The sequence below is a fragment of the Calidris pugnax genome, unplaced genomic scaffold (assembly GCF_001431845.1).
Source record: "Calidris pugnax isolate Ruff unplaced genomic scaffold, ASM143184v1 scaffold225, whole genome shotgun sequence".
In the NCBI taxonomy this organism is placed as follows: Eukaryota; Metazoa; Chordata; class Aves; order Charadriiformes; family Scolopacidae; genus Calidris; species Calidris pugnax.
The window spans coordinates 3,508,538-3,534,509 of NW_015091072.1; the positions used below are offsets into that span (position 1 = coordinate 3,508,538).

Below are 25,972 nucleotides of genomic sequence, written 5' to 3' on the forward strand. Positions count from 1 at the left end.
GTTACATTTTTCTTTTGCAGTAAGCAATACAAGAGCAAAGGATGACTTCAGCAGTGGTCTGTGTCCAGGAAGTGCAGACAGGACATCTGGCTGGATTATTATTCTTAACTCCACATTGACAAAAACACAACATAACATAACACAAGGTATGGTAATATTATCTATGATGTAGACCACGTGTCTTTAGTATATACACTTTAAAATATTGATAGACAGTGCTTTGACACGTGCCCAAGGGACCAGCTATTCAAGGAGAATCTTTAAATCACTTTTTTTTCTTCTTTTTTTTTGAAGGATAGACAAAGGTATGAGTGCTCTGGTCAGAGCACTGATCCCTATTTCCCACAGTCACTTTTTTCAGATTCAGACAATATTTTCTTTGTCACTGGACAGGGGACAAGAAAAGCAGTCAAGCTATTTATCACCTCATTCCCAGGTAATGAAGACAAATGTTCAAATTCTGCCATTCCCTGCCAAAACGCTTACGTAGAAGCCCTGAGGATGAGGCTTATGTTTTTGTGCATTTGCATAGCACTTCAGAGAAGGGGCGTTAAGTGCCAGCTAGTGTTGGTGGGCACTGCCCCAGTACAAGTGTTAGTTACAACACCACAGACATTTTGCTATGCTAAACCCCCCAAAGTGTTTCCAGTCTTTCAACATCAATCAGCACAACTGAAGCCAGTAGTAAATTGATTCTCACATTCCACGGCTGCCGGTTTTTGTTAGAAATGATTTGTGATAGATACGGTGGAATATATTGATTAGTACTGACAGTCCCAGTTTCCCAGGCGCTTTGTAGCGCTGCCATTCCAAAATGACCTGCTTTCCACCTTGTCAATTTTCTTCTGCAGAGTCTGTTATAAATATCTATTCTATTCTGAGAGCTTCAGCCCCCTCCAGAAAACAAAACAAAAGGGTCAGGCAAGCAAAAAAAAAAAAAAAAAAAAAAAAACAATAAAATAGGTTTGCAGTGTTGCAAAAGAGCTTGTTTTTATTGAGAGATTTTGTGTCAGGGGAAGAAAAGGCACAAAATAAGTTACAAAGACATTATGTGAACTGTATGCGTCAGAGGCAGTATCAGAGCTGTTACAAATCACCTAAAAGTTGGCTTACTAAGATAGGTTAGCCTCTACAAAAAACATAAAAGGAAAAATGTTTCAAATGATCAAAATAATTCAGAAATTAAGCAAGAATGTAAAGACCATCAATATTAGTTCTGAATAAATTCACCTGGGCTTACCACCATCACCCTCTCAGAAGACAGATATAATTGGAAAATATGTAATATTACAGAATTATTTTTAAAATTCATTTACATTTTATAAATTAAAAACCTGATATCTACCTTTTGTACCTCCAGTGAAGCACAGTACATACAGGTAAGGCAGTATGCATAGGAAATACATTAAGAAAACAGAAAAGGTAAGTGCAATTATTCTGAATATTTCAAGATTTGTTATGGCCCCTCATCTATGGCAAAAAACATCTTAAAAAGATGGATCCAACAGCTGTTCACAGAACATATGAATATACCACCATAAAAGGTCTACTGTGGAAAAGCTTATGCTGTCTTTAGTTGTGACTTCTCAGATCACATATTCTAAAAACCAGACTTTTCAGCAGTACAACTCTGAGTTAACAACAGCACACTAATACAGTTAAAGAAGCAAAAGTACTTCTGAAATACATCAGTCCTCATTTTAACATAGGAAGGCTCATAACACTCAGTATTCAAGTAATCCAAATTAAATATTTAAAAATACACACACACACACACACACTAACTATATACAACTTGATTTTTGTTTGAAGCCGTGAATCTATTCCCCCCATTCCCACTCTCCTGTTACTCAACTCTCAACTGGCAAGGACTTGGATTGTTGGTTCAAATTAAAGTGGCACGAGGATCTACAGGACGTAGAGACTATACAAAGATTTGTTTTCATGATGATGAAGAGTTGAGCAGAAAGTAGTTTACCCCTTTGGCTGTTCCTCTGGTTAAGCGGAGATCTAATTTCTGTCTTCTGAAATCAGCATGGATGGAAATGTAACGAGACACAAAACTTGGCTACAAATGTCTGATTATATCCTTAGGAGTTTCATTTACTTGACCTAAGACAATAGTAACAGAGGAAGGGAATACAGTACCAACTACCACTCACAAAAACTGTCAGGTCAAACTGTAAGGCCTTGATTTGGAAGAAGACCCTGTACAATCATGTATTGACCATAAATGTCAGGGTTTTGGTAGCAAGAGGACTGCAGGGTGTCTTGTGTGGGAAGGGGCCAGGGACTGCCCTGTTCCTGTCCCACCCAGCTCAGCAACAGGCAGCACAGAAATCATAAAATGGATGAGGTTGGAAGGAAACCTCTGGAGGTCATCTGGTCCAACCCCCTACTCAAGCAAGGCCACCTACTAAAGCAGGCTGCCTAGGACTACGTTCAGATAGCTTCTGAATATCTGCACACATGGAGACTCCACAACCTCTCCAGGCAACCTGTACCAGTGCCTGGGCACCCTCACAGTAAAAAAATCCTTCCCTATGCTCAGATGGATCCTCCTGTGTCTTTGTTAGTGTCCATTGCCTCTTGGGCACAGTGGGCACTGACCCAATGCACTCCAGCACAGTCAGAGGAGTTTCTGGCACTTCTGCAAAAGCACATTTAAGAAAGGGCAGTAAATGACAAGAAAGATTACAGTGCTACAGCAGGAGGAGGAAAAAAAGGGTAAGACCATGACAGCACAAGAGGAACAGAAAGGAGAGATGGCTGAGCAGGAGAAATGCCAAAGGGAAATCATAGCCTGAGCAGAGGCTGAGAGTAGACTCAGAAGGAGCTACAACTCTAAAGGGAGTGTGGCTGGTGAAGAAACCCACAAGAGAGCAGCTGAAGAAGGAACAAGGAGCAGTGAAAGAAGAGCAAGATCCCCATCACCTGTGCTACCTATTGCACTGCTGAAGGGACATGCAGCCAAGGAACTGGAGACCACTGTGGGGTGGGGGATAGCAGGAAGAGTGTTGTCTGGAAGAAAGCAGCAGTGTTTTTCTTAAGTGTTTTATTTATTTTTTTCTTTCCATACCAAAACCAGTAACTAAAAGCTCTTTAATTGGCAATAAATTAAATTGATCAAAACTCCCCAACTCAATACTTATTGCCCCCCAAAGGTCATGTCAACTGAGGTTAGTATTAAATCAAGAGCTTTCTGGCCCTTCTAAAAGCAGACATTACACACAGAAGAACCCATGTTCTAAGTGTGTAATTATTCTGCTCCTTCAAAAGCTCAAGTCTTTTAACTAAATTTAAAAGACCTTTAAGAAAAACTTTAAACAGAAGGAAGACTCATGGTTTTAAGTCATGGATTCCCACATAAATAAAAAAAGGAAGTATTTTGTAGTTTCCTAAAAATCAATTAAACACAAAACCGACGAAAAAGCTCAACATAAAGAGGTACCTTAAAAAAAATAGTAAAAGTATTATTAAATTCAGGAAGGAAAGGTAGTGCAATAAAAGTATCCATATGAAAAATATATTTCTTATTTCTACATGACTTACTCAAATTTTAACAAGAACAAAAAATTTGGGTTAGACTTTGGGGAGTGACAAGGATCAAATATTTAAAACCAGTCTCAGAGACATAATTAAAATCACAGCAACTGTAATAAATTCTTTAATCACAAAACACTCAGCAGTTGTCCACACTCTAAAAGTTTTCATCAGTGTCTGCAACACTGATTTTTTTTTTTTTCCCCTACAAACTAACATCACAAATGCCTGTGTCCCAATGAAGTTTCCATCATTTAAAAACATTTTGTTTGAACACAGATGTGCCAGATACCTCTCATGGGACATCTTTAAGTAAATATAAATGTCAATATTGGCAACGGTTCTCTTACTGCCTCCTGACAATGTAGGTATAATATAAGCACCTCAGATGTGTTGGTGGGAAGCAGTAACATGCATGTTAAAGATCTGTTTCTTCTACAAACCTTTTGTAAATGAGGGTGGGCAAGTACTTATTTAAACATACTCTATTCTATAAGCTTGCTGTGAATGAGAGGGTCCTGACACTCCATGGTCCCGCTTCATTTTGCATACACACTGGAGAGAGCAGATTATTTCTTTTAAACCATTTATCTGCCAGCTGTTGCTGCACAAACTTTTCTCCACCTGCCTATTTACTGGCAAACAAGCAGCCATAATAGGGCTGACTCGCAGTGAATTTTAGTTGTACTATGGATTTAAACTCCAGACATTAGTATTTAGCAATGCCTTAAACAGACTGTACATTTTTCAGAAATCTGCTAGATCCTATGAAGCTCCAGGCAAGCTGTTATTAGCAATGCTAATTTGTAAGGCTGATGAATGAATTAACAAATTCCAATCTGCAATTTTTAACCAGGTTTTATCACTCTTCGAGTAAGCTTTGACATTTGCAACTCTGAAGCAAACGGGCTCTGCAGATTTCTCTATAATGGCTACATGGTATAAATTCTGCATGTTCTACAAAATCTACACTTTATCTTAAATCTTGCATTTAATTTCTTTGGTTTCTCAGAAACAAAAGCTACTTGAGTGAACTGAGCAATGAAAGAAAGACAAGCAAACACAGGTAACTCTCTCTCTGTCCCCTAAAGTTCCAGAGCTGCTTGTAAATACCAGTTTTAGCAAGTTGCATGGAAGAATTCCAAATGAATGCAGTTAGAACTAGTTTTGGACCATTGCTTTCCAGCAAAACTGTCTTTGGCACTTATATAATCCAATTCTATGATGTTACTTTACACACACTCCCATATCAAGTTGACTGAGGAAATTAAAGACAACTTTTATAAAGCAGGCACTTCAAATTAGAACAGAAAAACGTTCCCCATTAGGCAATACAGGAGCTTTTGTCAGAATGACAAAAACAGCCAGTAACACCACAAATAAGATGACAGAGTTCAGTGAAGTCAGACCATCAGGTTGAAAGTTTAACCCAGATCCATTAGACCCCAATAACAGCAGCACCTGGAAAATCTGAAGGCTACAAGAGACTGGACAAGGCATTACAAATACGTAGCATGGAAAAATTCTGTACAAATTTGTTCACCCTCCAATTCTACATTTAGATCTCACAGAAGTTTTCTTACTTAGGTGTCTTTCTTTCATTTAATTAATGTTGTAGTAAGATACAAGAAATAAGACTCGACATACGGCTATATCTTAAGTCTCCAGATTGGTAAACAGCTGAATATAGACATTTCTGACACGGGCATTAAGTGTGTCAGGTCAGACTAAATTCCACCATCAAATGATAGCACTGCTCTTGGGCTTTTCTGACATAGTTACTGCAAGGCTCACACGCAGAGATGTCTAGATCCAGCTGTGTCAAAGAGCATGATCAAAGAAACTCTAATAGGGTGGGGAAAAAGTAAACATAGCACACCATCCTTCAGCTAAAACAAAATAATACTAACCAAATCTGCATTTGGTGATTATGCAGAAGACTCAGGAACACAAGTTTTAGCTCAAATGTTTCTATTAACATACTCTAGGAAAAGTAAGTTTGTTCCTCACCTTCCCCTTCTCCTCAACACAAGAAAAACATTCTCTTGTGAACTGCTTTTATATGCTTAGGTGAATTAAGCTGGAAAATGTATGGCTCAACCGCATTCCCCGTGGTTCCGCAAAGGATGTTCTGCTAAGCTCAGTACATCCATACAGTTTGGAAATCCTGGCATGGATTGTGCACCGTCAGCAGAGGAGCATGTGGCTGCAATCCTTAAAGCCTTGACCGTAACAAAGGTGGCAGCTATCTACAACCTGCTCCGTGTTAATTAGGTGTCTCTGGAGAGATATGGACACGTTCTTCACTCAGTACCCTGACCTGAACACCAAGTCACCTGTGGCACTTCTTTAACACAGAACTTCCAAGTTTCTGGCGTGTCAGGAAGTCCCTGAATAGCACTTTCCCAAGCCCTAAATGGAGACCACTAGCTTTCTGGGGAAGCAGTTTAAATACTCTATTCTTGTTCAGCCTACCAAAAAATAGCCAAGTAGTAAAACCCTTTTAGAAGGCCGAAGTATCAGTTGTGTGACAAAAATACATCAAATAAGCTTAATCTTCCTATTTTTCTAAAGGGAAGCTGGCAAAATAATCTATGACAGTTATACAGTATTCTCCAAAAGAGGGCTTTAGAAATTTTAATGATTTTAGTGACATGCCATCACATAAAAAAGCTGAGTCCAAAAGGAAGCTCAAGCATGCCACATTTTATATCGATCAAAATAAATGTTTCATCACTTAAGTAGTAATGTTGAACGAAGTTGACATTAAAAAGGAAATGATGAAACTGGGACACCAGTAGGACCTCCTGGAACCAGTGCTAGCTCTGAAAGGAGAAGCTTCAAGTTAAGCAGCAAGAAGCCACTCAATGGCTACTATCTTGTGTTTTCACTTGCCCTAAAGTGTTTCTGTTGAATCCCCTATTCTTTTGACTCCCTCCAGTTAATTCTCCTGCATGCTGTCTCACATGACCCGTCACTCTCCTTCACTTCTAGCTATATTCAAGTATCACTTGTGAAGTCCCCATGCAGCAGAATCCCAAACATACGTCATCTCAGACATTATTAAGATCTAACCGGTCAGCACCATGGGAAAGTCTCTCTCACCTCTCACATAATCCCATTAAGCAAGCTGGCTGAAAAAAAAATGACAGCTACAAACCCAGAGGAATCCAGGGAAGGAATTCCCATCTTGGGGGTAGGTAGCCTAGTGCCTGCACAACACAAAAAGTAGTTAACAGTGCAGACTGCTTAGTATACAAAGCTACTTTAGCAAAAAATCTGAGATAAGGTTGTCATACTTCACTCAACTATAGAAAGGATATTGGGTCTCAGACTCTTAGCATCACAATACGTCAGAAAGGATGATATAACTAGTGCTGTATCAGCCTCTGCTCTCCAGGAGCTCTTCAAGGCAAGCTTACTATCCAAACACTGACATTTGTTAATTGGGCCTACACAGACTGCTTACATACAACTTCAAAGTTGGTCTCTGACCTTCTGACTTGGGCTTTCAAGTAACCTGGTTGAGACACCTGTAACAGCAGGCACTGCTCAACTGAAGAACTTGGGCTTAGCAATATTACTCCATCTAGATACAGAAAATGCTGACCACGTAGGCTGCAAAACACTGTGTAGCATTCCTCTCCAATGAATGCCACACATAGGACAAGTATCTCAATATCATAAAGCATTACACTCTCCAGGTAAGAAAGAAGTGATCCTACAGGTTTCTGTACCAGAAGGTCCAGGTTTCTGTACCAGAAGGTCAGTTCTTTAAAACCAACCTATCTTAAAAAAAAAAAAACACCTTAATGCACCCAACAGAATTGGGTTTCAAAACATAAAGGGGGAGAGTAAGTAATTGTAAGAAACTTGATACAACATTGCTGAGCTCCTCCTGGAGGGATTCTCTCCTATAAAACTTCCGAATTAATTGGCCAGGGATAGTAACGATAGAGAGTTTCTATGGTTGACACAAAAAAGATGCTGCTATTTAAAAATCTAAAGGTGCAAATACAGGACAGATACAAGGTTAAAAAAGAGCAGCAAATTTTGGTTAAAAAATAGCAAGTTTTATGGAAAAAAAATTGATGTTTTCTTCACACTCATTTTTGCATTTTCATATATATATATTTACAATACAGAAGTGCATGAGTGGAGAGGTAAGTTGAGGACTGTCAAAAAAAATCCAGATCAGGTCCTACAAAGAGTGATCTCCTCCACCTGAACCATTACAGCATCCTATTGTTCTAATGAAAATTGCGCTGAGGTGTCCTACAGCATGACCAGAGTTGCCAATAGCAGAGGATGACAGTAAAACCATGGAGGGAGGAAAGCTGACAGTTCCTGTCTGCCTCTCAGGGGACTTTCTCCACCTACTGTCCAAAGAGGGACAGAGGCAGCAAACACCTAAAACTAGTGTTAAAGTAAAACTGTTGGGTCTTGGCAGCATGTTAACACCACCAGGCGTACCACTATATGCTTCTAAATAAGCAGCAACAAAAAGTCTTTTTTTTTTTTTCCAGCTCTCCATAATTCAAAATGTGAATGCAAAACTAAAAAAATTCTTTCACCAAAAAGATTCAACCTTTCCAAGTATTTCCATTTACCTTATTTGGAGCAATTTTCTTTCTTGCATAAAAAAGGGCCATATAAGGCAGAAAGACTATTCAGCTGGGTTTAAAAGTGCCCTGCCAGAGCTACAACAACTATTCAACAGTCTGGAAAAAATAAAGTGAAGACTGCAGGCTGGAATTCTTCTTGTGAGCTCATAACACACACAAAAAATAAAACAACACTGACACATTATCCATAGGGACTGAAGTTCCCAACTTTGCTTGCAGTCAACGCCTGGATCAAGCTCAGGCCAAGTGAGAGCACCGCATGCATGAATCCAGAGTCTCTGGGCTGCCCTCTGCACCAACAAGGGTAGCTGCACCTTGCTCAGCATTACAGTTCCCAGTGAACAAAGGTCAAGCAACTAGCTGCAAACTTCAGATGCTGTCTGCTTTTGCTTCCTTTCAGAGCAAAGGAGCTTCCCATTTTAACCAGAAGCTATTCAGCAGCCAGCTTTTTGAATTTTTTTTTATCCAGTTTTTTTTAGTCTAACATCCACAAACATGGCTGGCAAGCCTGACAATATATTTGCTGCCATTGTGTGGCATTTTCTAGGAACTTCAAGTATAAAGATTAGCAAGCATTTTATGGAAATTAATCTTAAATAGAAAGCCACAAGTCAGAGGATGAAAACGACAATGTAATCAACAAAACTGAATCCTTGTAAAGCCTCACCTTTGTAGCTGGAACACCTCATATGTTCATGTTTCCTATTTCAAGATTCCCTATCTCTCTAACGAAGCACTTACAGGAAGTTCAGCATAAACAGGAGAATGAAGTTGTCTTCCTCAACAAGGTCAAGTAACCAAGTGCACAAAGCATGCACCTGGTTAAAAAACAACATCGAGTAACCAAATGCAGCCTCAAAGTTACTTGCCCCCCCCTTTTTTTTTTTAATGAGAACTTTATCTACACACAAGAATTTTAAATAAATACTAGCAGCTTCCTGGCAATAATCTCCAAAATGTAAAAGCAACCCATGGTTCCTCTTACCACTTCAGAGTTAAATTTCTTCCAGAAATAAGACAGGTAGGTCCACAAAGTGAGCTATATATTCTAACACACACCTCACATGCACACTATGTGATAAATACTTCACGTATGTCCCACCCATGAAATTATATCCTTCACAGAATTATTTCACTGCACAGAGAAGTTGCTGAGCTTCAATATTTATGGCAAAGTGAGGACTAGGGAAAAGTAGGCAAAGCTATAAACAGCGTGCTGAGATGTGGGGAACATGTAGTAAACGTATGCGTAAGACAGCCCAAGAATATGCTTGGTGGATGAAGAGAAGGGAAAAAAATAATCAGTAAATGTCCTGTATGTCTTCAGGCTTTATGGTTGCTCTTTTCTGTCGTTCTTCCTCCTGGCCTTCCATTTTTTTTTAAGTTAATGCACAGCTCATGACTAACCAGCTGCACCCTGTAACTACATACAGGTGTGTAGAGAGAGAAGCCTTATGTTCACAGTTGCCTCTGCCCTACTCAATATTCAGAAGCCTTTTTAACATACTATTTCAGGAATTTGTTCCCATTGGAGTAGCACACAGCACATTCTGTGACCACTTTCACTTTACAGAAAAAACCAAACAGTTCGAGTTTGTCAATTTATACTGAATCAAAATCAACCAGCTTGAAAATAAAATACAAACATGTGCATTGATGATCTGTCCAAATCTGTCTAAGCCTAGGTAGTTTCCTAGGTTTCAGAAATACATGATCCCACCCTTGCTGTCTCACCTGGCTTCAAATGTGGTCCGTGCACTGTCATTCTGAACCACAAGAATCTGAACAGCCATCTCGTAAGGAGGGCATCAGTGGTGTAATTAGTTTGAACACTACTCAAACCCCTCTCCAAGTCAGGAAAAACACAGGCACTTGCCCAATTACATTCTCTGACAGGCGAGGTCCCCAGTACGCATCTTACAGCTGAACTGACTGGACAAGTAAGAAAAGGCATAAAATAAGCCAGCGTTTCTTCTTTTCACTACTTGATCATATGCGTCTCTTCATCAGCATCATAAAACTCTTCATCTTCGCTTCCACTCCCTGCAGAACTGTCTTTGTCTCCAGACTAGAAACAAAAATGAAGTCACTGGTTAGCACAGAAGCCAATAAATTGATCTCAAAATACATATGCATGAATCATTACACCTCTGCTGGAATCCTGGTAGAGAAAAAGTAAGAAAAGAATCAAATCAGTGCATTAAAACTTTGTAAGAGACATTACATGAATTAAAATTTCTTTGTGTCCTAGGTTCTTCAAAATCTCTTTAAAAGAGATGAGGTTCTCTGCTCCACCAGTACACAAGATAGTATATGCAGGAGGGAGACCAGCTAGAATGGTTCTGAAGGGATAAATTACTCAGCTTTCTCAATTTAAGTCTAAGGTCCCTACTCTGTGGTGAGCTACTGGAAACAGAGGCTCAGAACACACAGATTACCTGATTAGGTAAAAGCTTCTCCATCATGAATTACTACTTTTCCATGTATAGCATGGGCAACGTCCCACGCAAGTTTTTAATTAAAAAGATCTCCCTGCAATACTAACTAATGGTGTTATGGAAAAGGGAAAAAAACATTACTACTTCATAAATTCAGGAAGTAAACTCCCTATTTATAGGCATACTTAATCCAGCCAGAGTCCTTTTAACAACATAATTTATATCATATACCCAAACTGAAGTCAGCTATTACAGCTAATTCATTTTTTTATTTGGCCAGTGTAGCATTTTTCCATGGAACTGATACAAACTAGTTCAGTAAAAAAGATTTTCTTGCTAGTATAGACTCCATCTAGTTTGAGTGTTTAGGAATTGTTTCCCCAGTATGCTTGTACCCACCCCAAGATTTCTGTCTGTCTAGTCTTATGCAAAGCAGGGTGAGAGAGAGGGTGAAAAAATTGAGAAATGGAAATCATGTTCCTGACTGACAGTACCATGCAAGCAAAATCTGTAGCTTTAGATCTGTCTTCAGAAGAGTTTTGCTACAGCAATGTGCGTGAACTGCAAAGGAATTTCGAACAGTTTGAGCACTAAGACCTGTCAGAAGATCAAAAGGGAATTATGTTATGCTTTTTTCTTTATTTCGAAAATTATTTGAGGAAAGTCAGGCTATCGCTGGATGCTGTCCAACTTGAATATCACATTCATGTATGTTAACAGGGATAAAACCTCCACTCCGGGCAACCATAACACATGTTATCTTGAAAGTGGTACAGAAGGACAATGGATTCCACAGGGGGAATTCAGGGTACGCCAAATAAATTCTATGTATTTCTTACAGCAGCTTCGTAAGACCTCTCCATGGCCTTGTCAAATAGGGTTAATGTTTAACAGCTTTCCATTTTATCAGTGCTTTCTTTGTGAGCTTTAAAATAAAGCCCTAATGTGTCACAAATGTTCAAGATACAACTTCACCGAAGTTACAGGATTACTTCAGGCCTGAACCAATGTCTTTTTTTTTTTTTTCATTTGGATTCAATAATTTTAATTCATCTGGGGAAAAGTGTTCCTGAAGAACATTCTCAAATTTTTTTTTTTTTTTCATTTGGATTCAATAATTTTAATGCATCTGGGGAAAAGTGTTCCTGAAGAACATTCTCAAATTTTTTTTTTTTTTTCATTTGGATTCAATAATTTTAATGCATCTGGGGAAAAGTGTTCCTGAAGAACATTCTCAAATTTTTTTTTTTTTTTCATTTGGATTCAATAATTTTAATGCATCTGGGGAAAAGTGTTCCTGAAGAACATTCTCAAATTTTTTTTTTTTTTTCATTTGGATTCAATAATTTTAATGCATCTGGGGAAAAGTGTTCCTGAAGAACATTCTCAAATTTTTTTTTTTTTTTCATTTGGATTCAATAATTTTAATGCATCTGGGGAAAAGTGTTCCTGAAGAACATTCTCAAATTTTTTTTTTTTTTTCATTTGGATTCAATAATTTTAATGCATCTGGGGAAAAGTGTTCCTGAAGAACATTCTCAAATTTTTTTTTTTTTTTCATTTGGATTCAATAATTTTAATGCATCTGGGGAAAAGTGTTCCTGAAGAACATTCTCAAATTTTTTTTTTTTTTTTCTTTTGTGGATCCTGTTCGGGTTGGGATTTTTATGAAGCCTGCAGAAGTGCAAGTGGGGAAGATTTAAACCTGAGAAGACGGCTTGACAAAGTAAACCAAGTTGTGCAAATACTGATACATAGACAATACCCGTCATCCCAAAGGGCAATACTTGGTTAGAAAGGAAAATAAAAATGCAACTTTCCCCCATCTAGGTTGTAATACCTGCAGTGTTTGCTGGAATTGTTTTTTGTTAGTAAGCCACCTGCACAGATAAAAAGTAATAATGATGTAATTACCAAAATAACAGCTGCTGTAAAATTGATGTAAGTGTATACGATAGATTTGTGCAGCCAACAAGAATGTGGTGCCATAACACATTATTCAGTATGGATAAAAATGTTTATAAAACGTGCACACAAAGTAGATAACGTATAAGATTAATTGTTACAGGGCTGCCTCTTTCAGCTTTCTTCAAGGGTGCTTTTGTCACTAAACTGTACTGTCCTGTCAAGAATTACTACAGCTAAAATTGGTAAACAAGGCAACATGTTGAAGCCTTTGAAAGGAAGCAACTGTTCTCATTCTGCGAATAGATGTTACTCTGTCTCCTGATTTCTGTGAAAATAAGTTTATGACTACCTGTTAATCTCAGGCTGCTTGACCAAAATTAATCAAAGTAAAAGGTGTTATAAAGATCCTGTTTCAACTAACATTTTTTGGTTTGAGTTGCCCTTCAAATCTTCTCAGCACTTACTCAATTTTTATTAATCTATTGATACTTAAAATTTTTGGACCAGGATTTAAACATTAAAAGCTGACCCAAACTCATACACCCACTTCCAGCTCTCTAGTTACTTCTCTCTAATCCCCCTCCATTCACAGAGGAGCAGCCATGTAAGAAAACCTCCACACGACTGGACGACATACACACCTCAATAGGTGTCCAGGAGTTTGACAAAATGAAGTATAAAGCAATATAAAAAAACCAACATTCAAGGAAACCTCACTGGAAAACATCCTGCTGCCACATTTACTTATGCTTATGCCTGGGAGTTTTGTGGCTCCTATATATTCAATGAACCTAATTTCCTAGAATTTAGTGGGGAAGGGGAGGAGGAGGGAGAGGGAGCAGGGAAAGAAAAAGAAGGAAAAGAAAAGCGAGTGGACAGATCACAGAGGTTAGTCTAGCTCTAACCCATTTGAAGACTTTCTACGCTAGACCTCACAAATGACACTGCAGAACAGTCAGTGCAGGTCAGGGCAGAAGTACTGCGCTGTCTTTGAGAACAGCCCTTCACAAAAAGGCTTCTCTCTTCTTTAACATCTAAGGCTTCTCAAACTTCAACAGCCAGCTTTGCATGAAGCATGCTGCAGCAATCCATCTTAGAGATTAAAGAGGTACAGACACCGCTGAGTCCTTTATTCCAAAGGAAAAGATTGCATGCTTTTGGCCTTGAAGGGATAAATTAACCCAGCTATGTTTCAGACTGCATTTCCAGACATTTCAGACGTGATGGTAAGGTTACTAAACTATCTTCTGTATCTCCTTGGGGCCTATCCTCTGCAGGCCAAGAATCACTATCCTCATCTATTTAGGGTGGCATATTCAAACTGACAGCTGAAATAAACACAACAGAAAAGTAGTAGGGAAAAAATTTGAATATACCTGTGAGCCATCTAGGGCTTGCAATGACATGGCTTCATCACCCAGCCTCCAGTATGAACATACCTGCAGGTCTGAAATAGTTTCTAGCAAAGGGCTGTTTAAGGTCTCTGGCAGCAATAAACTTAAGAAACCAGACAAAAGACCAGCCGCTCCAAACACAATGTAAGGCAGAGACCACTGTACAGATTTCTGGAAAAAAAGAACAGAGAGAGTTAGGTTGAAATTGGTTCCCTCTAGTTCACACTTCATATTAAAGCACTTAACCATTCCTCCTGGCAAGTGTTTGTGTTCATATTTAGCATAAAAAATTACAAATTTACTGTTTGGTTTTTTTAACCAATATTCTTATGTGTATATTATCAATACAATTAGATCCACAAAGATTTTGGGACAGACTTTAAAAGCAATGCTTGATGGATTTACACTCAATTATTGCCCATATCATGTACTTTTTAATAAACACAACATCATTTCGTAGTAGGGAAGAGATATCACAAAAATCACACATATGCTGGTTGGAAGAGATCTTGAGGTCATCGAGGCCAACCACCTACTCTAAGCACAATTACAGCCAACAGTAGACCAGGGCAATTATAGCTTTGTGCAACCAAGCATTGAAAAGACTCCAATGATAGAGATTCCCCCTCTGAGTAGATCGTTTCAGGGCTGCATTAAGCCTCTCAAAAAGAACGTTTTCCAAATTTCCTATCTAACCCCCAAGCCAAAACTTGGGGTCATTGATCCCTGTTGAATTGTTCCACACTGCTGGGAAGATCAAAGGTGCAATATCCCCTCAAGCTTTCATGTAAAGCCATGTGCTCTAGGCCCATTACTCTTGGTTACCCTCCACTGGACCCTCCCCAGATTTTTCAACATTGCTCTAGAACTGGGAGGGAGCTTAATCTGTGGGCCACATACTGAACTGGGCCTGATGTAGCTCAGTGTGACATTTGCCTGTTTGTGATGACAGAACACTGCTAGCTTGTCATCCGTTGTCATGCCTGGGTCTCTTCCAGCAAAGCTACTACTCAGCCAGTAGATTCCCAGCCTGTACTGACCGTGTAATTAGTACGCACCAGAAAAAGAATTTCGTTCTTGTTGTTGGCCTTCATGGGATTTCTGTTGGTCCAGTGGACTCAAGATCTACCTGTTGGTATGTCAATCACTCCTCCTTATTTTGCATCCTCTAAAAATATATGGGGATGTATTCTGTCTTATCTTCCACTTGTCACCAGCCACCAAATACTGAGCCTGTCACTATCTCTTTGAGTCTGGTGGTCCATGCAACATTTAAATCTAGTACTCCTTTCACCTAGGACACACTTCCTTAGCTTCCAAACAAGAATGCTGTGGGAAAACATCAAAAGCCTTACAAAAGCCTTTCATTATCTCCTCTCTTTCCTCATTCATATTACCTTCTATGATGAAATGCCTTACTACCAACTCAAATTGGCTGAGAATGAATTGACCTTAGTAAATCTAAGTTCACTGATCCTGAGAGGTCATGTCCCACAATCTTCCCAGAGACTGAGTTTGAGCTGCTCAGCCTGGATCCACTTTCTGATCTTAAATACACACGTAGCATTAACTTCTTTTCCTCCCCGACAGTTATCAGTGACCTTTCTCTACAATGGTTTGTCACAGATGATGGACACTTGCCTCACTGTCACAACCAGCTCTTTCATCACCTCCTGAGGATTCCTATCCCATGGAATTGAAAGCTTTCAGCTTTAAGTGTTCTTGAACCTACTGCTCCTGCAGTTTGCTGGCCTTTGGCTTCCTCATCTGTGCTGATATGCCCAGAGTCTTGGGGTCAGGCTTTGCCTATGAAGGCTAAAGCAAAAGTGTTAAGCATTTCAGCTTATTCCATCTCATCCACCAATAGGATCTCCATCTTGTTCAACAACAGGCTAAACATTTTCTCTAAATTTCCTTTAGCTGATCGAACCCCTATTTATGCTCCTTGCCTGTTTTAGCTTCAAATGAGCTTTGGCTTTCCTGTCATCACCCTTGACAGCCCAAGCAATGTTTATACTCCTCCTTTGATGTCTGTCCCTGCTATCACAAGGTTTGTTACAAGCAAAACTACACTGGGGAAAGGTGCATGCAAAACTGAATCATCTACAATATAGGTCCAAGATGTGCACATTCACTTTCAGACGACCAGTAAAGCAGGCTCATTTTAAAAAAGGCAAGAATTTAGCTGCTTGTTTCAAAACCTCAAACTTTGTACAGTGAAGAGCAATTCTAAGTTGAGAAACTCACAGGCTGTGATCAAAAACAAGAGGAACAATTCATCTTTTATCTCAGCAACTAACTTTTCTTATTCCTATGGTTTTTATAAGATCCCCAGACAAAAGACTGAAATAGTTGAAGAAATTCCAAAACACTGTAATACTAAATTTTTTCCTCAAATCGATGTTCAGCTGTTATTTCAGAGTTATTTTTACTTTCATGGGACCCCCTCAAACATAATGATCCAAGATATGCATCTCCAGCAGAGCCAAATCTCTGCTAGATATAACATAATGGATGTTGCCACTGCTACATCATAAAAACTGCCTATTAAATCTACCTGGGAGACCTGCAACAGTTTTGGCTTTGCCTGATGTACCCCGGAGTAGCTTGTGCTCTCAACTACCCAATGTTTCATTCTGCAGATTAAAAGGCTCACTGTGCTCATCTGCCCTTTTGCTAGCCCTGTGCCTGACATAACAAGATGGCAAAAGGCAGACAGGAAAGTTATTCCAGATGAAATCTGTCACATTAAAGGAATTGTCACTTGACCTCAGCAAGCAGTTTGTGTGAAAAACTGGCACACTTTTACCTGCATACACATAAGACTGAACAGAAGAAAATAACGGCGTCACCTCCATGTTCCGTTCATAAGAATTTTTCTTTGCCTTGACAGACTGCTGTGAAGTTTGTGCTCAATAGCCTTGCAGGTATATGAGGCCTCCACATAATCATCTTTATTCATTGAAAGATACATCACTTTGCTGATAATTATAATCCATGGATATTCAATGAAGTGTACTGACAATAAAACTAATATAGTCTCAGAAATATGAGCTGTTGAGCCCATATGCTTTATCTTGATGCAGTGACTCTTAACTATGTGGTTTTTTTTGCTCTTGCTCACTTAAGGTTTAAAATTGGATATCACCATCTTGGTATTTTGAAGCTACTATATTGCTAATGTCCACTAGCTAAGTCCCAAAATTTTTTACAGGGCTAAAACGCCTTCTGAACTAAAAAAAATTGAGGTTTTTTATAATCACACAGATTATATTGCAATGTGTTTGACCTGCCACGAGACTATTAAGACATGCAACTTAAGTATCTTAGTTTATATACATAATTTATCCAAAATATTCCCATCTCTATAAGCCTCTGATACATCAGAGCCACAAAACAAAAATATACATAACAGTGAGAAGTTCAAACAAACCAATGAAGGGACGAAAGGAGCAATGATTCCACCAACACGGGAAAACATGGAGCAGGCACCCATTCCAACATTCCTAAGAAGACAACAATCATTAATAAGTGACATTTGCACAGGAGAAATTATGACTTTGAAAAGTGCCATAGAGTGAGGAAAAAAAATCTCATTCATGACCCTGACCACATTAACTGGCAAAGAAGCCAAATGTAACTGAAAGCATCCCAAGACAGGAATTAAAACATATGCTTTGTTCTTAAAAAGAAGTAAAAATCCCTGCACGTTAAGAATTCTAACGTACATACACACACTGGTGGCTGATCGACAATAATACTTGGTTAAAATATCTATTAAAAATCGCACCCATATGATAGATGCTTTTGTCTGCTCTGTCAGCACAAGCACAGGGTACTTCTGCCACTATTAAGTGAAGCCTTACTCTTGCTTGCATATGGCCTAAAAAGCATTAAGTTACTTTTCCAAACCTTATTGACCAGTCATCTTCTGTGTTGCTTGTTAAGCAAGTATGAACGTTTAACAGAGTTGTCTGGTTTATAACACACTGAAAAAGTTACAGATACCACTAATTAAAGAAATATCAGCAATACTATTGTTATCCACATTAGTGGGGAGAGGGCTGTAGGCATACCAATCAGTCAAAGGACTATTTTACTGTAACACAAAGAATATGGTTAGTTTGAAGAGAACACTGCAGATTTGAGGGAAGAGGAAACGAGAAGAGGATAAAGGAAGAAGTTTAGTATATGAAACTACAGATTATCAGTATACATAACTGAAAAGACTCAAATGCAAAGGTACAGTAAATAGAAAAAAAGTAATAGAGAAGTAAAAGGTGATCAGGTAAGAGAAGCAGAAAAATGAAGACCTTAAAATTAACTTGTGTTACCTGATCACTGTGGGATAAAGCTCTGATGTGTAGATGTAGACAATGTTAAATGCAGCACTGATTGTCAGTTTCCCCAGCAAAGACAGAGAGTGACTGTTCACCACTGCAAAAACTCCAGTATCTGACAGAGAAAACATGACCCTTATAAGATTTTCGAGCACTCAAATAGATCTCCACAGTCATTTCAATCACACAACAGCATGGACTGAAAAGGAATCTACTGAGGAGTCTGCTACAACAGCCAAAGCATATTTCTATTAAAGGGCAGTATTTGTCAGAGGCGATACCTTCAGGAGAACTCTCAAAACTCAAGAGAATCCAAGGGGCCTTTGTTTAGACAGCAATTGCAGAAATCATCCAACATAATTTATATTCTGTGTCTGTGCAATCAATTTTGTACAAAGATGAAAACTCTCCATGTAATACACTGTGAAAAAAATAACTGAAAAAATTTTAAGTTTATAGCAAGCTTGCTACCAGCCCAAAGTTGTTTCCATTCTATTAAACACAATTCAATAGAAAAAAGACTTGGTTAAATGACTGAACAGGCCAAGAGACTATGAAGCAGAATTATTACTCAATACCAGAAAAAAAAAAAAAGAGAAACTGAGTTTTCCTTTCCTTGTCCTCACTGTTACAGTGATACCTTTAAAGCATTAAAATCCTGCCTTAAGGCTCTACTAGAACATCAAATTTCAGAAGTGTAAGATAAAAATCCTGTAAACATAGTAAAAGCTGAAACTAAAACTTAACATTTTCTGAGTCTACCACTAATAAAATACTAAACTAGTTCTGTCAGTAAGTTGAAGAAAAGAATGGATACGCTTTTTAAAAATGAGCAAGTTCTTTTAGTAAGAAGAGCCCTATTCAGTGTCAATTCCATAGTATGATAACATGCTTCTTAACATTATTACTTTGGAAGAAAAATATTCCATCTAGCTCAGTTTTGTCAGAATGGCCAGTGTTTATTTGCTTATCCCAGGCACATCAGAACACGCATTAAATGCCTACCAAGGAAGGCTACAGCATAAGACATTACTGCTCTGAATAAATCACGCTTTGTAGAGACAGGTGCTTGCTTCTGCCCAGTTGCCATTTTGCATCCTATGGTACTTCACTCCTGGATGTCTTTAGCAGTTCAGCACAAAGTCTCTTGGTGTCTTCCCGTTCTATCCTCTGAAATTTTCTTTCTTTCTACACGATATACTTTGACTGAAAGGCAAACACTACTTGAATAATGGTACTAGCCTATGCAGAGTATCTCTGAGTGTCTGGGCTCTAGCACCTGGAATACTTCTGTAAACTTCAGTTGCATCCCTTTAAAAAAGCTTTACCTATTAAATTCATTGCTATCTAGAGCAACTTATGCACACTGTCATCATAAATGTTTAATCTTTTTGAATCATGCTTCAAGCATTTTAAGCATCTTCTCCCCTTATGACAGGTGTTATACATGTACAAGCTGAGATTAATTTATGTGCTTAGTTTCCAAAGGAAAAAATTGCTAATTGTGCAATTTTGTTTCTGTCATTTTGAAAACCATCCAAAAATGAAGTGAACATTACTGTGTCTTTACAAAAAAGACATTTCACTTAACATTTCTTAGAAACCCCTTGCTTCAGACGATTTTCGGAACGCTCTCTGAATTATAAATTATGTGGTCACAGTACCAATACCACAATCACACCAGTCTTGAACATTACAGAGCAGTGAGGAAAAGATGGAAACTTGCCCAAGATTCAGTTCTTAAGATCTTTTGACATCGGTCTTTCAGTTGGAGAGATATGTACAAATTGTGTGGGTACTACTTACACTGATCTATCATTTGACTAATGGAGATAGTCCCAAAGAATGATGTTTCTTGGGGTAAGTCAGAAACACTGGAAGGAGTGACTGATGTGTCAACTAAAGGGCCGACTCCAAAGACACAAGTTCAAACCCAAGCCTTTCCAACAAGCTTTCCTTAAGGTCTCAGGAAGGTTCCTGCTTATCCTTTTTGCGAGTTAGCTCCTCTGGCTTTGAAAATTGAGACTCGCACGCGGTATGAGCCTAATCTACTGGCAATCATTAAATTCTTAGGCTGTAGGATGCTGTGTGTAGGATGCTTTATTAACACATTTCAGAAAGTAAAGGAAATATTTACCTTTTTTTTTAGGAAGAAACATGACAATAAGACAAGCCAATCCTCCCAGGAACAGAAATGTGCTCAATGTTCTTTTCCGACCAAACCTGATGTGCAAGGATAACAAAGCTTTATTCTGCATTAGATCTGTAGTTTACAGAGGTACAAGTCCTCTAAATTCACGTTGCCTCTATCTGCAGTTGGAAATTCTGAATACCATCTCTCACAAACACTTCCTCTCACACTGTTTTTATACAAGCTTCTACTGTACTCTGAACAAAATGAGCATCAAGAAGTCTTTATGCAGCAGCTAACACAATTTCTAGGATTTTGATTTGCTTCCCACTGCGTGTGCATGTTTGTAAAACTCCTCAGGAGACAGGCAGATAGGAGACTGGGAGGTGAATTCTACAAAAGTGAAAGACATTGTCCGGAGTGTCATGGGTTAAAGGAAAAGGCTAAAAATCTGAATCAACAGCTGTGTTCACATACTAGTGCACATACCAGCTCTTACACGAAACCACACGACAGCTTCACTTGAGTTTAGTTGCAATAGCTTTGACAAAACAGCAAGAATGGGCATTACAGAGCGAGGTGGGAAGAACGCCATCTTGCGTTAGCATGGAGTCAGCACAGCTAGCTCTGGTCGATACAGGCAATCAGCCTCACCTCAGACAAATTTAGACAGCTCATTAATAAGTAAGCTACTGAGAATAAGTTAACTGTTTTTATTTGAAATAAAGATATAATAATGGCACTTTCAAATAAAAATACATTTCCCGGGATAAAATAATGAAGTAGTAGCCTTGAAGCGGGAAGGCTCACACAACAGATAAAAGCTAGGAGACAATGTATAGGAAACCTATCTTTGAGAACAATTGTAACAAAACAAAACCCTGAATGGGTTAATAAATGTCATACTTACCATTTTTGGCTAATTAAGTAAATACAGATTGGGTATGCTGGGATTTCTATCAACCCCGAAAGGGCTAAATTGGCATAAATATTTCCACCTAAGTCACCCACATTAAGGGTAAGACCATAGTAAACCAAGCTGCACACAAACCTGCAAAAGACAGAAAGAGAATGAAAATCAGAGGTGCTGCTTTGCCTGCCAAATCAAAGTACTGCTCTGGCACAATACACTGTAAACTGTATGTAGTGTTTCAGAAGATATGTCTAAAAAGTTTCTCTGCCAGTGCATGATACTTTCTAGGTAAAGAAACCATTTTGTCTCTACACAGACCCCATTCCTGGCTTATTACTCAGTCAAACTTAAAAAGAATGTGCATAAGCCAGAATAAAGTTAGAATGTGATCATGATTATATTATTTGACCTTAGAAATTATGTCTTCATTGTTTTCATCAGGTTTCACTTTAGTCCATGCTTTTCCAATTGTGTGTAGACCCTCTCAAACAGTTCAGATGACACTTCTGCCTTCTTTTAATTTCTACACCCTAGTCTAGTCTTACTCATTCTTCAATTCTAATTTTTTAACTTTTCTTTTGAAACCCTAATTGGTTGTTTTCTTTACAGAGAGGAAAGCAACAGATCACTAATTCATTCTGCAAGAAATCAGCAATTTAAGGAACAGAGGAATTAACTATTCTACATTAAGCATTTGCAAAATCAAGAGCCAAACAGCTCTGTGTTGTCTACTGACAAAGTAACACCATTTGTTTTTTTCTTAATATATTTTTCCCCAAATATATGCATTATAAAAGCACCTGTATGAACATTAATGCCAGAGGACTCACATTCTGTGTCATACATATGGTTTATTTCAAAGTGGCAGTAAAAAGACCTCAGGGCTGGCAGAGTTACCTGAAACAGAATAGTCACTTTTGGAGAGTTAAATTTCTGCTAGTGACTAGAGGTAGTTTCTGCTCCCTATGCCCATCATGTGTTCCTGCTCCTTACCTCAGCAACTGCTAGCACTGGCAGCACTTTTTCTTAAGAAAACAAGCACTCATTGGACAACTAGGCCACCCACCTGCTAATGGCCTCCTTACACACAAAACAAAGAATAATCCATGTGAACAGAAGTACTGACACACAGCATTGGGCCAGAGGAGGACACCCTGACTTACCTCAGCAGCCTTTGAGGGCCAGAAGGAGATAGTTCTCAACTATTTTGAGACTCAAAAAGCATGACAAATGCAAAGATAAAACGCCTCAGAACTAAACTGTAAAAATGGCTTCATATTAGAAACTCACCAAGGAAATACTATAATACAAGGATTCTTTTTAGGTACAGTGTCCCTAATAATACAGGCTGAGACTAAGTGCAATCTGCAGGACAAGCCAATTCTCAGCAACATGTTCTCTCAAACACTTAAAGAGGCAACAGTAGCACAGCTGGGTCTACAACGTATTTTAAGTACCAGGTAAACATCATGATCAAGGTGCGTCCCAAGAGAATCTTGTATCGGAACAGATCCAAGAAGCTGCCAGCCTCTTTGGAGGTCCTTTCTGCTGGGAGTTTTAATGAAAAAGTGCACTTCTGCTTGCGGTTCCTCTTTGCGATGAGGTAGAGGGCATCTTCTGCTTCATTCAGCCGGCCTTGTGAATAGAGCCAGCGAGGGGACTCTGGAATGAATCTGAAACACATACAGACACAGACAGCTTTAGGGCTTTTCTCTTCTATGAGGCTGGACCTGTCTCTGGAAATAAGGCTGAAATATATTTCAGTATGACAATGAATTTTTCAAACAGCCCTGCAGGTATAGAATTCACTTATTGAAATAAATACAAAGCATGTTAAAAGGAAAGGGAACATAAGTCATATGTAATTTAGATACCAAGAAATTACATTCCACATATACATATATACACACACAATACTATAAATTACAACATCATTAGGACTCTCTTAGGAGATTTCAGAATTAAAGATGCATCACATTACTACAAGTAACTAAAGGATATTTTTGTAAAACTAACTAGTTGTCCTCTGTTCCTCCTTTTCCAACTTCCCCCCCAAATTCTCTCCTGTAGATGGGAAGTCAGAGGCTGTGTACAGGTCATGCTCTTGCTCCTCGTGTGCACTGTTCACTTGATAGGTCTGTAACTCCATCACAGCCTAAAAACTAAGTCGTCTTATATTACTTTCAGATTCCCCAAACTAATTTAAACTTCAGACTTTTGCCAGAAGGTCTTTAAGACTTTTGCCCCTGACCAGAAGTGACATTTTTCCTTTAAATTTAAAGGAAAATGATTCTGTGGTTTTATAAAGGAACAGAGCTTAGAAAGGAACATGTTTTCTTCCCCATGATAAAAACAATCTGATAGCATTTTCTGCACAGGGTAATTTTAAAGCAATGTGGGAGAGAGGCAGTGTGAAATTTGAAATAAAAAAATCCTTTATTACAGGAAGATAGGCCTCTGAACACAGCTCTGAAGTCCCACTTAAAAAAAAATTGTACATATCAATCTGAAAAAGTTGGGTTTTTTTCCCCAAAGGCCCCCAAACCACTTTAAGTTTTGAAATATCGGTGTCATCTCTGCTGTTCACCTCATGAACAGCCTCTAAGGCCTTTCCTTGGAAGGCTGCGTTGACTCTTTAGCAAAGAGCTTTATTCAGAAAATTAGTTACCGAAAGTTAAACGGATGTTGGAAGGAAAAAAGCCTTAAGTTTAAACAGTAGGTAAAGTTATTTTCTTTTTTCACTTTGAAGTTTTGCTGTTAGGAAATATATAAGAGCGCATTGCATCAGACAGCTTTCAGTGCTGAATTCCACAAACACAACACTCCTATCTTAATAAAGCAGCCTTCTTTCTATTCTTTCCTAATCATATTTGAAAAATAAAAAGGAAGCTGCCTATTTTCTTTTGCATGTCACCTTTAAGACTGTATGTGCAAGCAATTTCAATGCTGTTCCTTCCGTGTAACCACATTTATAAAAGAAACATTGTATCACATAACCACAAAAACATGTATGTATCTTAACATGTATATATAGTGTGTTGTAGCATGCCACACAACAGTCTAGATCATCTACTTATACCAGTTAAAGAACAGAATCACAGAATGGTTAGAGTTGGAATGGACACTGAAGATCATCTAGTTCCAAACCCTTGCCATGGGCAGACACTTTCCACTAGACCAGGTTGCTCAAAGCCCCATCCAACCTGGCCTTGAACACTTCCAGGGATGGGATGTGCTTCTACACCACTCTAGAGATTGTTCCCATCTACAGTAACAATGCATATACAATACAACGTACACTTACACTTTCAAATACTGCAGCACTGCTATTTAAAGAAGGCACAGAATGTGGGATGGTAGAGGTAAACACAGTTACACCTTTTCATACCATCCTGAAAAAGCACCTTGACTCAGTTGTTTGGTTTGTTGGTTTTGTTTTTGGGGTTCTCTGTTTCTATTTAGTTTTTTTTTAAATTACTATTATTTTTGACATCTTTCTTGATGAAACTCACTTTGAAAAATAACTTACAGAGAAAGAAGAAAGACGATGGTTCCTTCCAGGTTAACCACAACAGCCAGAGTCCTCCAGGATCGAATGAAGTAGCCTAATAAAGCATATTGGGCAATTCCCATAGCAAAGAATAAGCCACCAATAGATCCTAATATACGATTCAAAACAAAACAAAACATTATCACTCTTTTAAGGAACATTATTAACTCCCAACAGATGGGAACAGACAAACTAACATTAAGAACGATTCACTCAGCAATACAGGCAAAACCACAGCTATTTGACCAAAGAACATTGTTCCTCACCCATGCAGGGCAGAAGTATTACATCTAATTGCAAAGATCAATACACATCCAAAAAGCACCATTCTACATTCTCTTCACCGAATAAAGCCCCATAAACAATTAAGTCTTGCAATTCCAAATCTGTTTTGGCTTTCTACGTGTAAAAATAAATACCACAAACCATTGGAAAATGGGCATTTTTAGGAATATATAGTAGTCATTTGTAGCTCTTGTGATTTCTAAGACACCCTGTTTCAAAACCATCCCAGCCTAGCACTTCTGGCACTTGTCACAGACTGGGTAAGTCAGGCACAAGAGCTGTAATAGTACAATTTATACACATGATATCTGAAGGACAGCTTCAACACTAACAACCAAGAGAGTTAAGATGCCTGTACCTTTTGTTCCAAGTTCTAAGGTTGATTGCCACATAGGACTACTTTTTTAACATATAAACAATAGTTGTCTCATCTTCCCATTATATAAAAACCACTTTTGATTTTTTTGAGAACTGCCAGGAATGAAAGAATTTATTTTTCGCATACAACCACTAAGCACTATTTAGCAGAGTCCAAAATTCTGATGGCTAGAGCTCAGCTATCATGAACCTTGAATATGGCATTAGCTGTGGTATGTCTCAAGTGGTACCTGAGACTGAAATCTACAAATTCCCACAACAAAGACACTGACACTCAAACTTTACCTGCTAATGCCCAGTAGGCAGTACCCACGCACTCATTCAGTAGAACAAAGGCCACCAGTGACATCCCACCATTCATCATTCCTACCAAGAACCGAGAGATGGCAAAGAATTCATATGAAGGTGAGAATCCATTTGCAATGGCAAACAAGATGTCTAGGGCAAAACCTGGAAAACAAAGCAAA

At 38.5% G+C, this 25,972-nt stretch overlaps 1 protein-coding gene across 3 annotated transcripts in view; it reads right to left on the reverse strand.

Annotated features, from left to right (window-relative positions):
* Positions 1-3,062: 3,062 nt before the first annotated feature.
* SLC22A15 (solute carrier family 22 member 15) overlaps positions 3,063-25,972 on the reverse strand; it is a 42,024-nt gene continuing 19,114 nt past the window's right edge. For 2 of the 3 annotated variants that reach the window (XM_014957230.1, XM_014957232.1), the window contains exons 4-12: positions 25,791-25,955; positions 24,822-24,951; positions 22,750-22,965; positions 21,290-21,430; positions 20,386-20,471; positions 18,243-18,363; positions 17,342-17,414; positions 13,891-14,079; positions 3,063-10,236 (exon numbers count right to left, since the gene is read on the reverse strand). In XM_014957230.1, coding sequence (XP_014812716.1) covers positions 10,150-10,236; positions 13,891-14,079; positions 17,342-17,414; positions 18,243-18,363; positions 20,386-20,471; positions 21,290-21,430; positions 22,750-22,965; positions 24,822-24,951; positions 25,791-25,955 — 1,208 coding nt within the window. In that variant the 3' untranslated portion in view covers positions 3,063-10,149. The remainder of the gene's footprint in view (positions 10,237-13,890; positions 14,080-17,341; positions 17,415-18,242; positions 18,364-20,385; positions 20,472-21,289; positions 21,431-22,749; positions 22,966-24,821; positions 24,952-25,790; positions 25,956-25,972) is intronic. The other variant, XM_014957231.1, reaches the window with a different exon arrangement.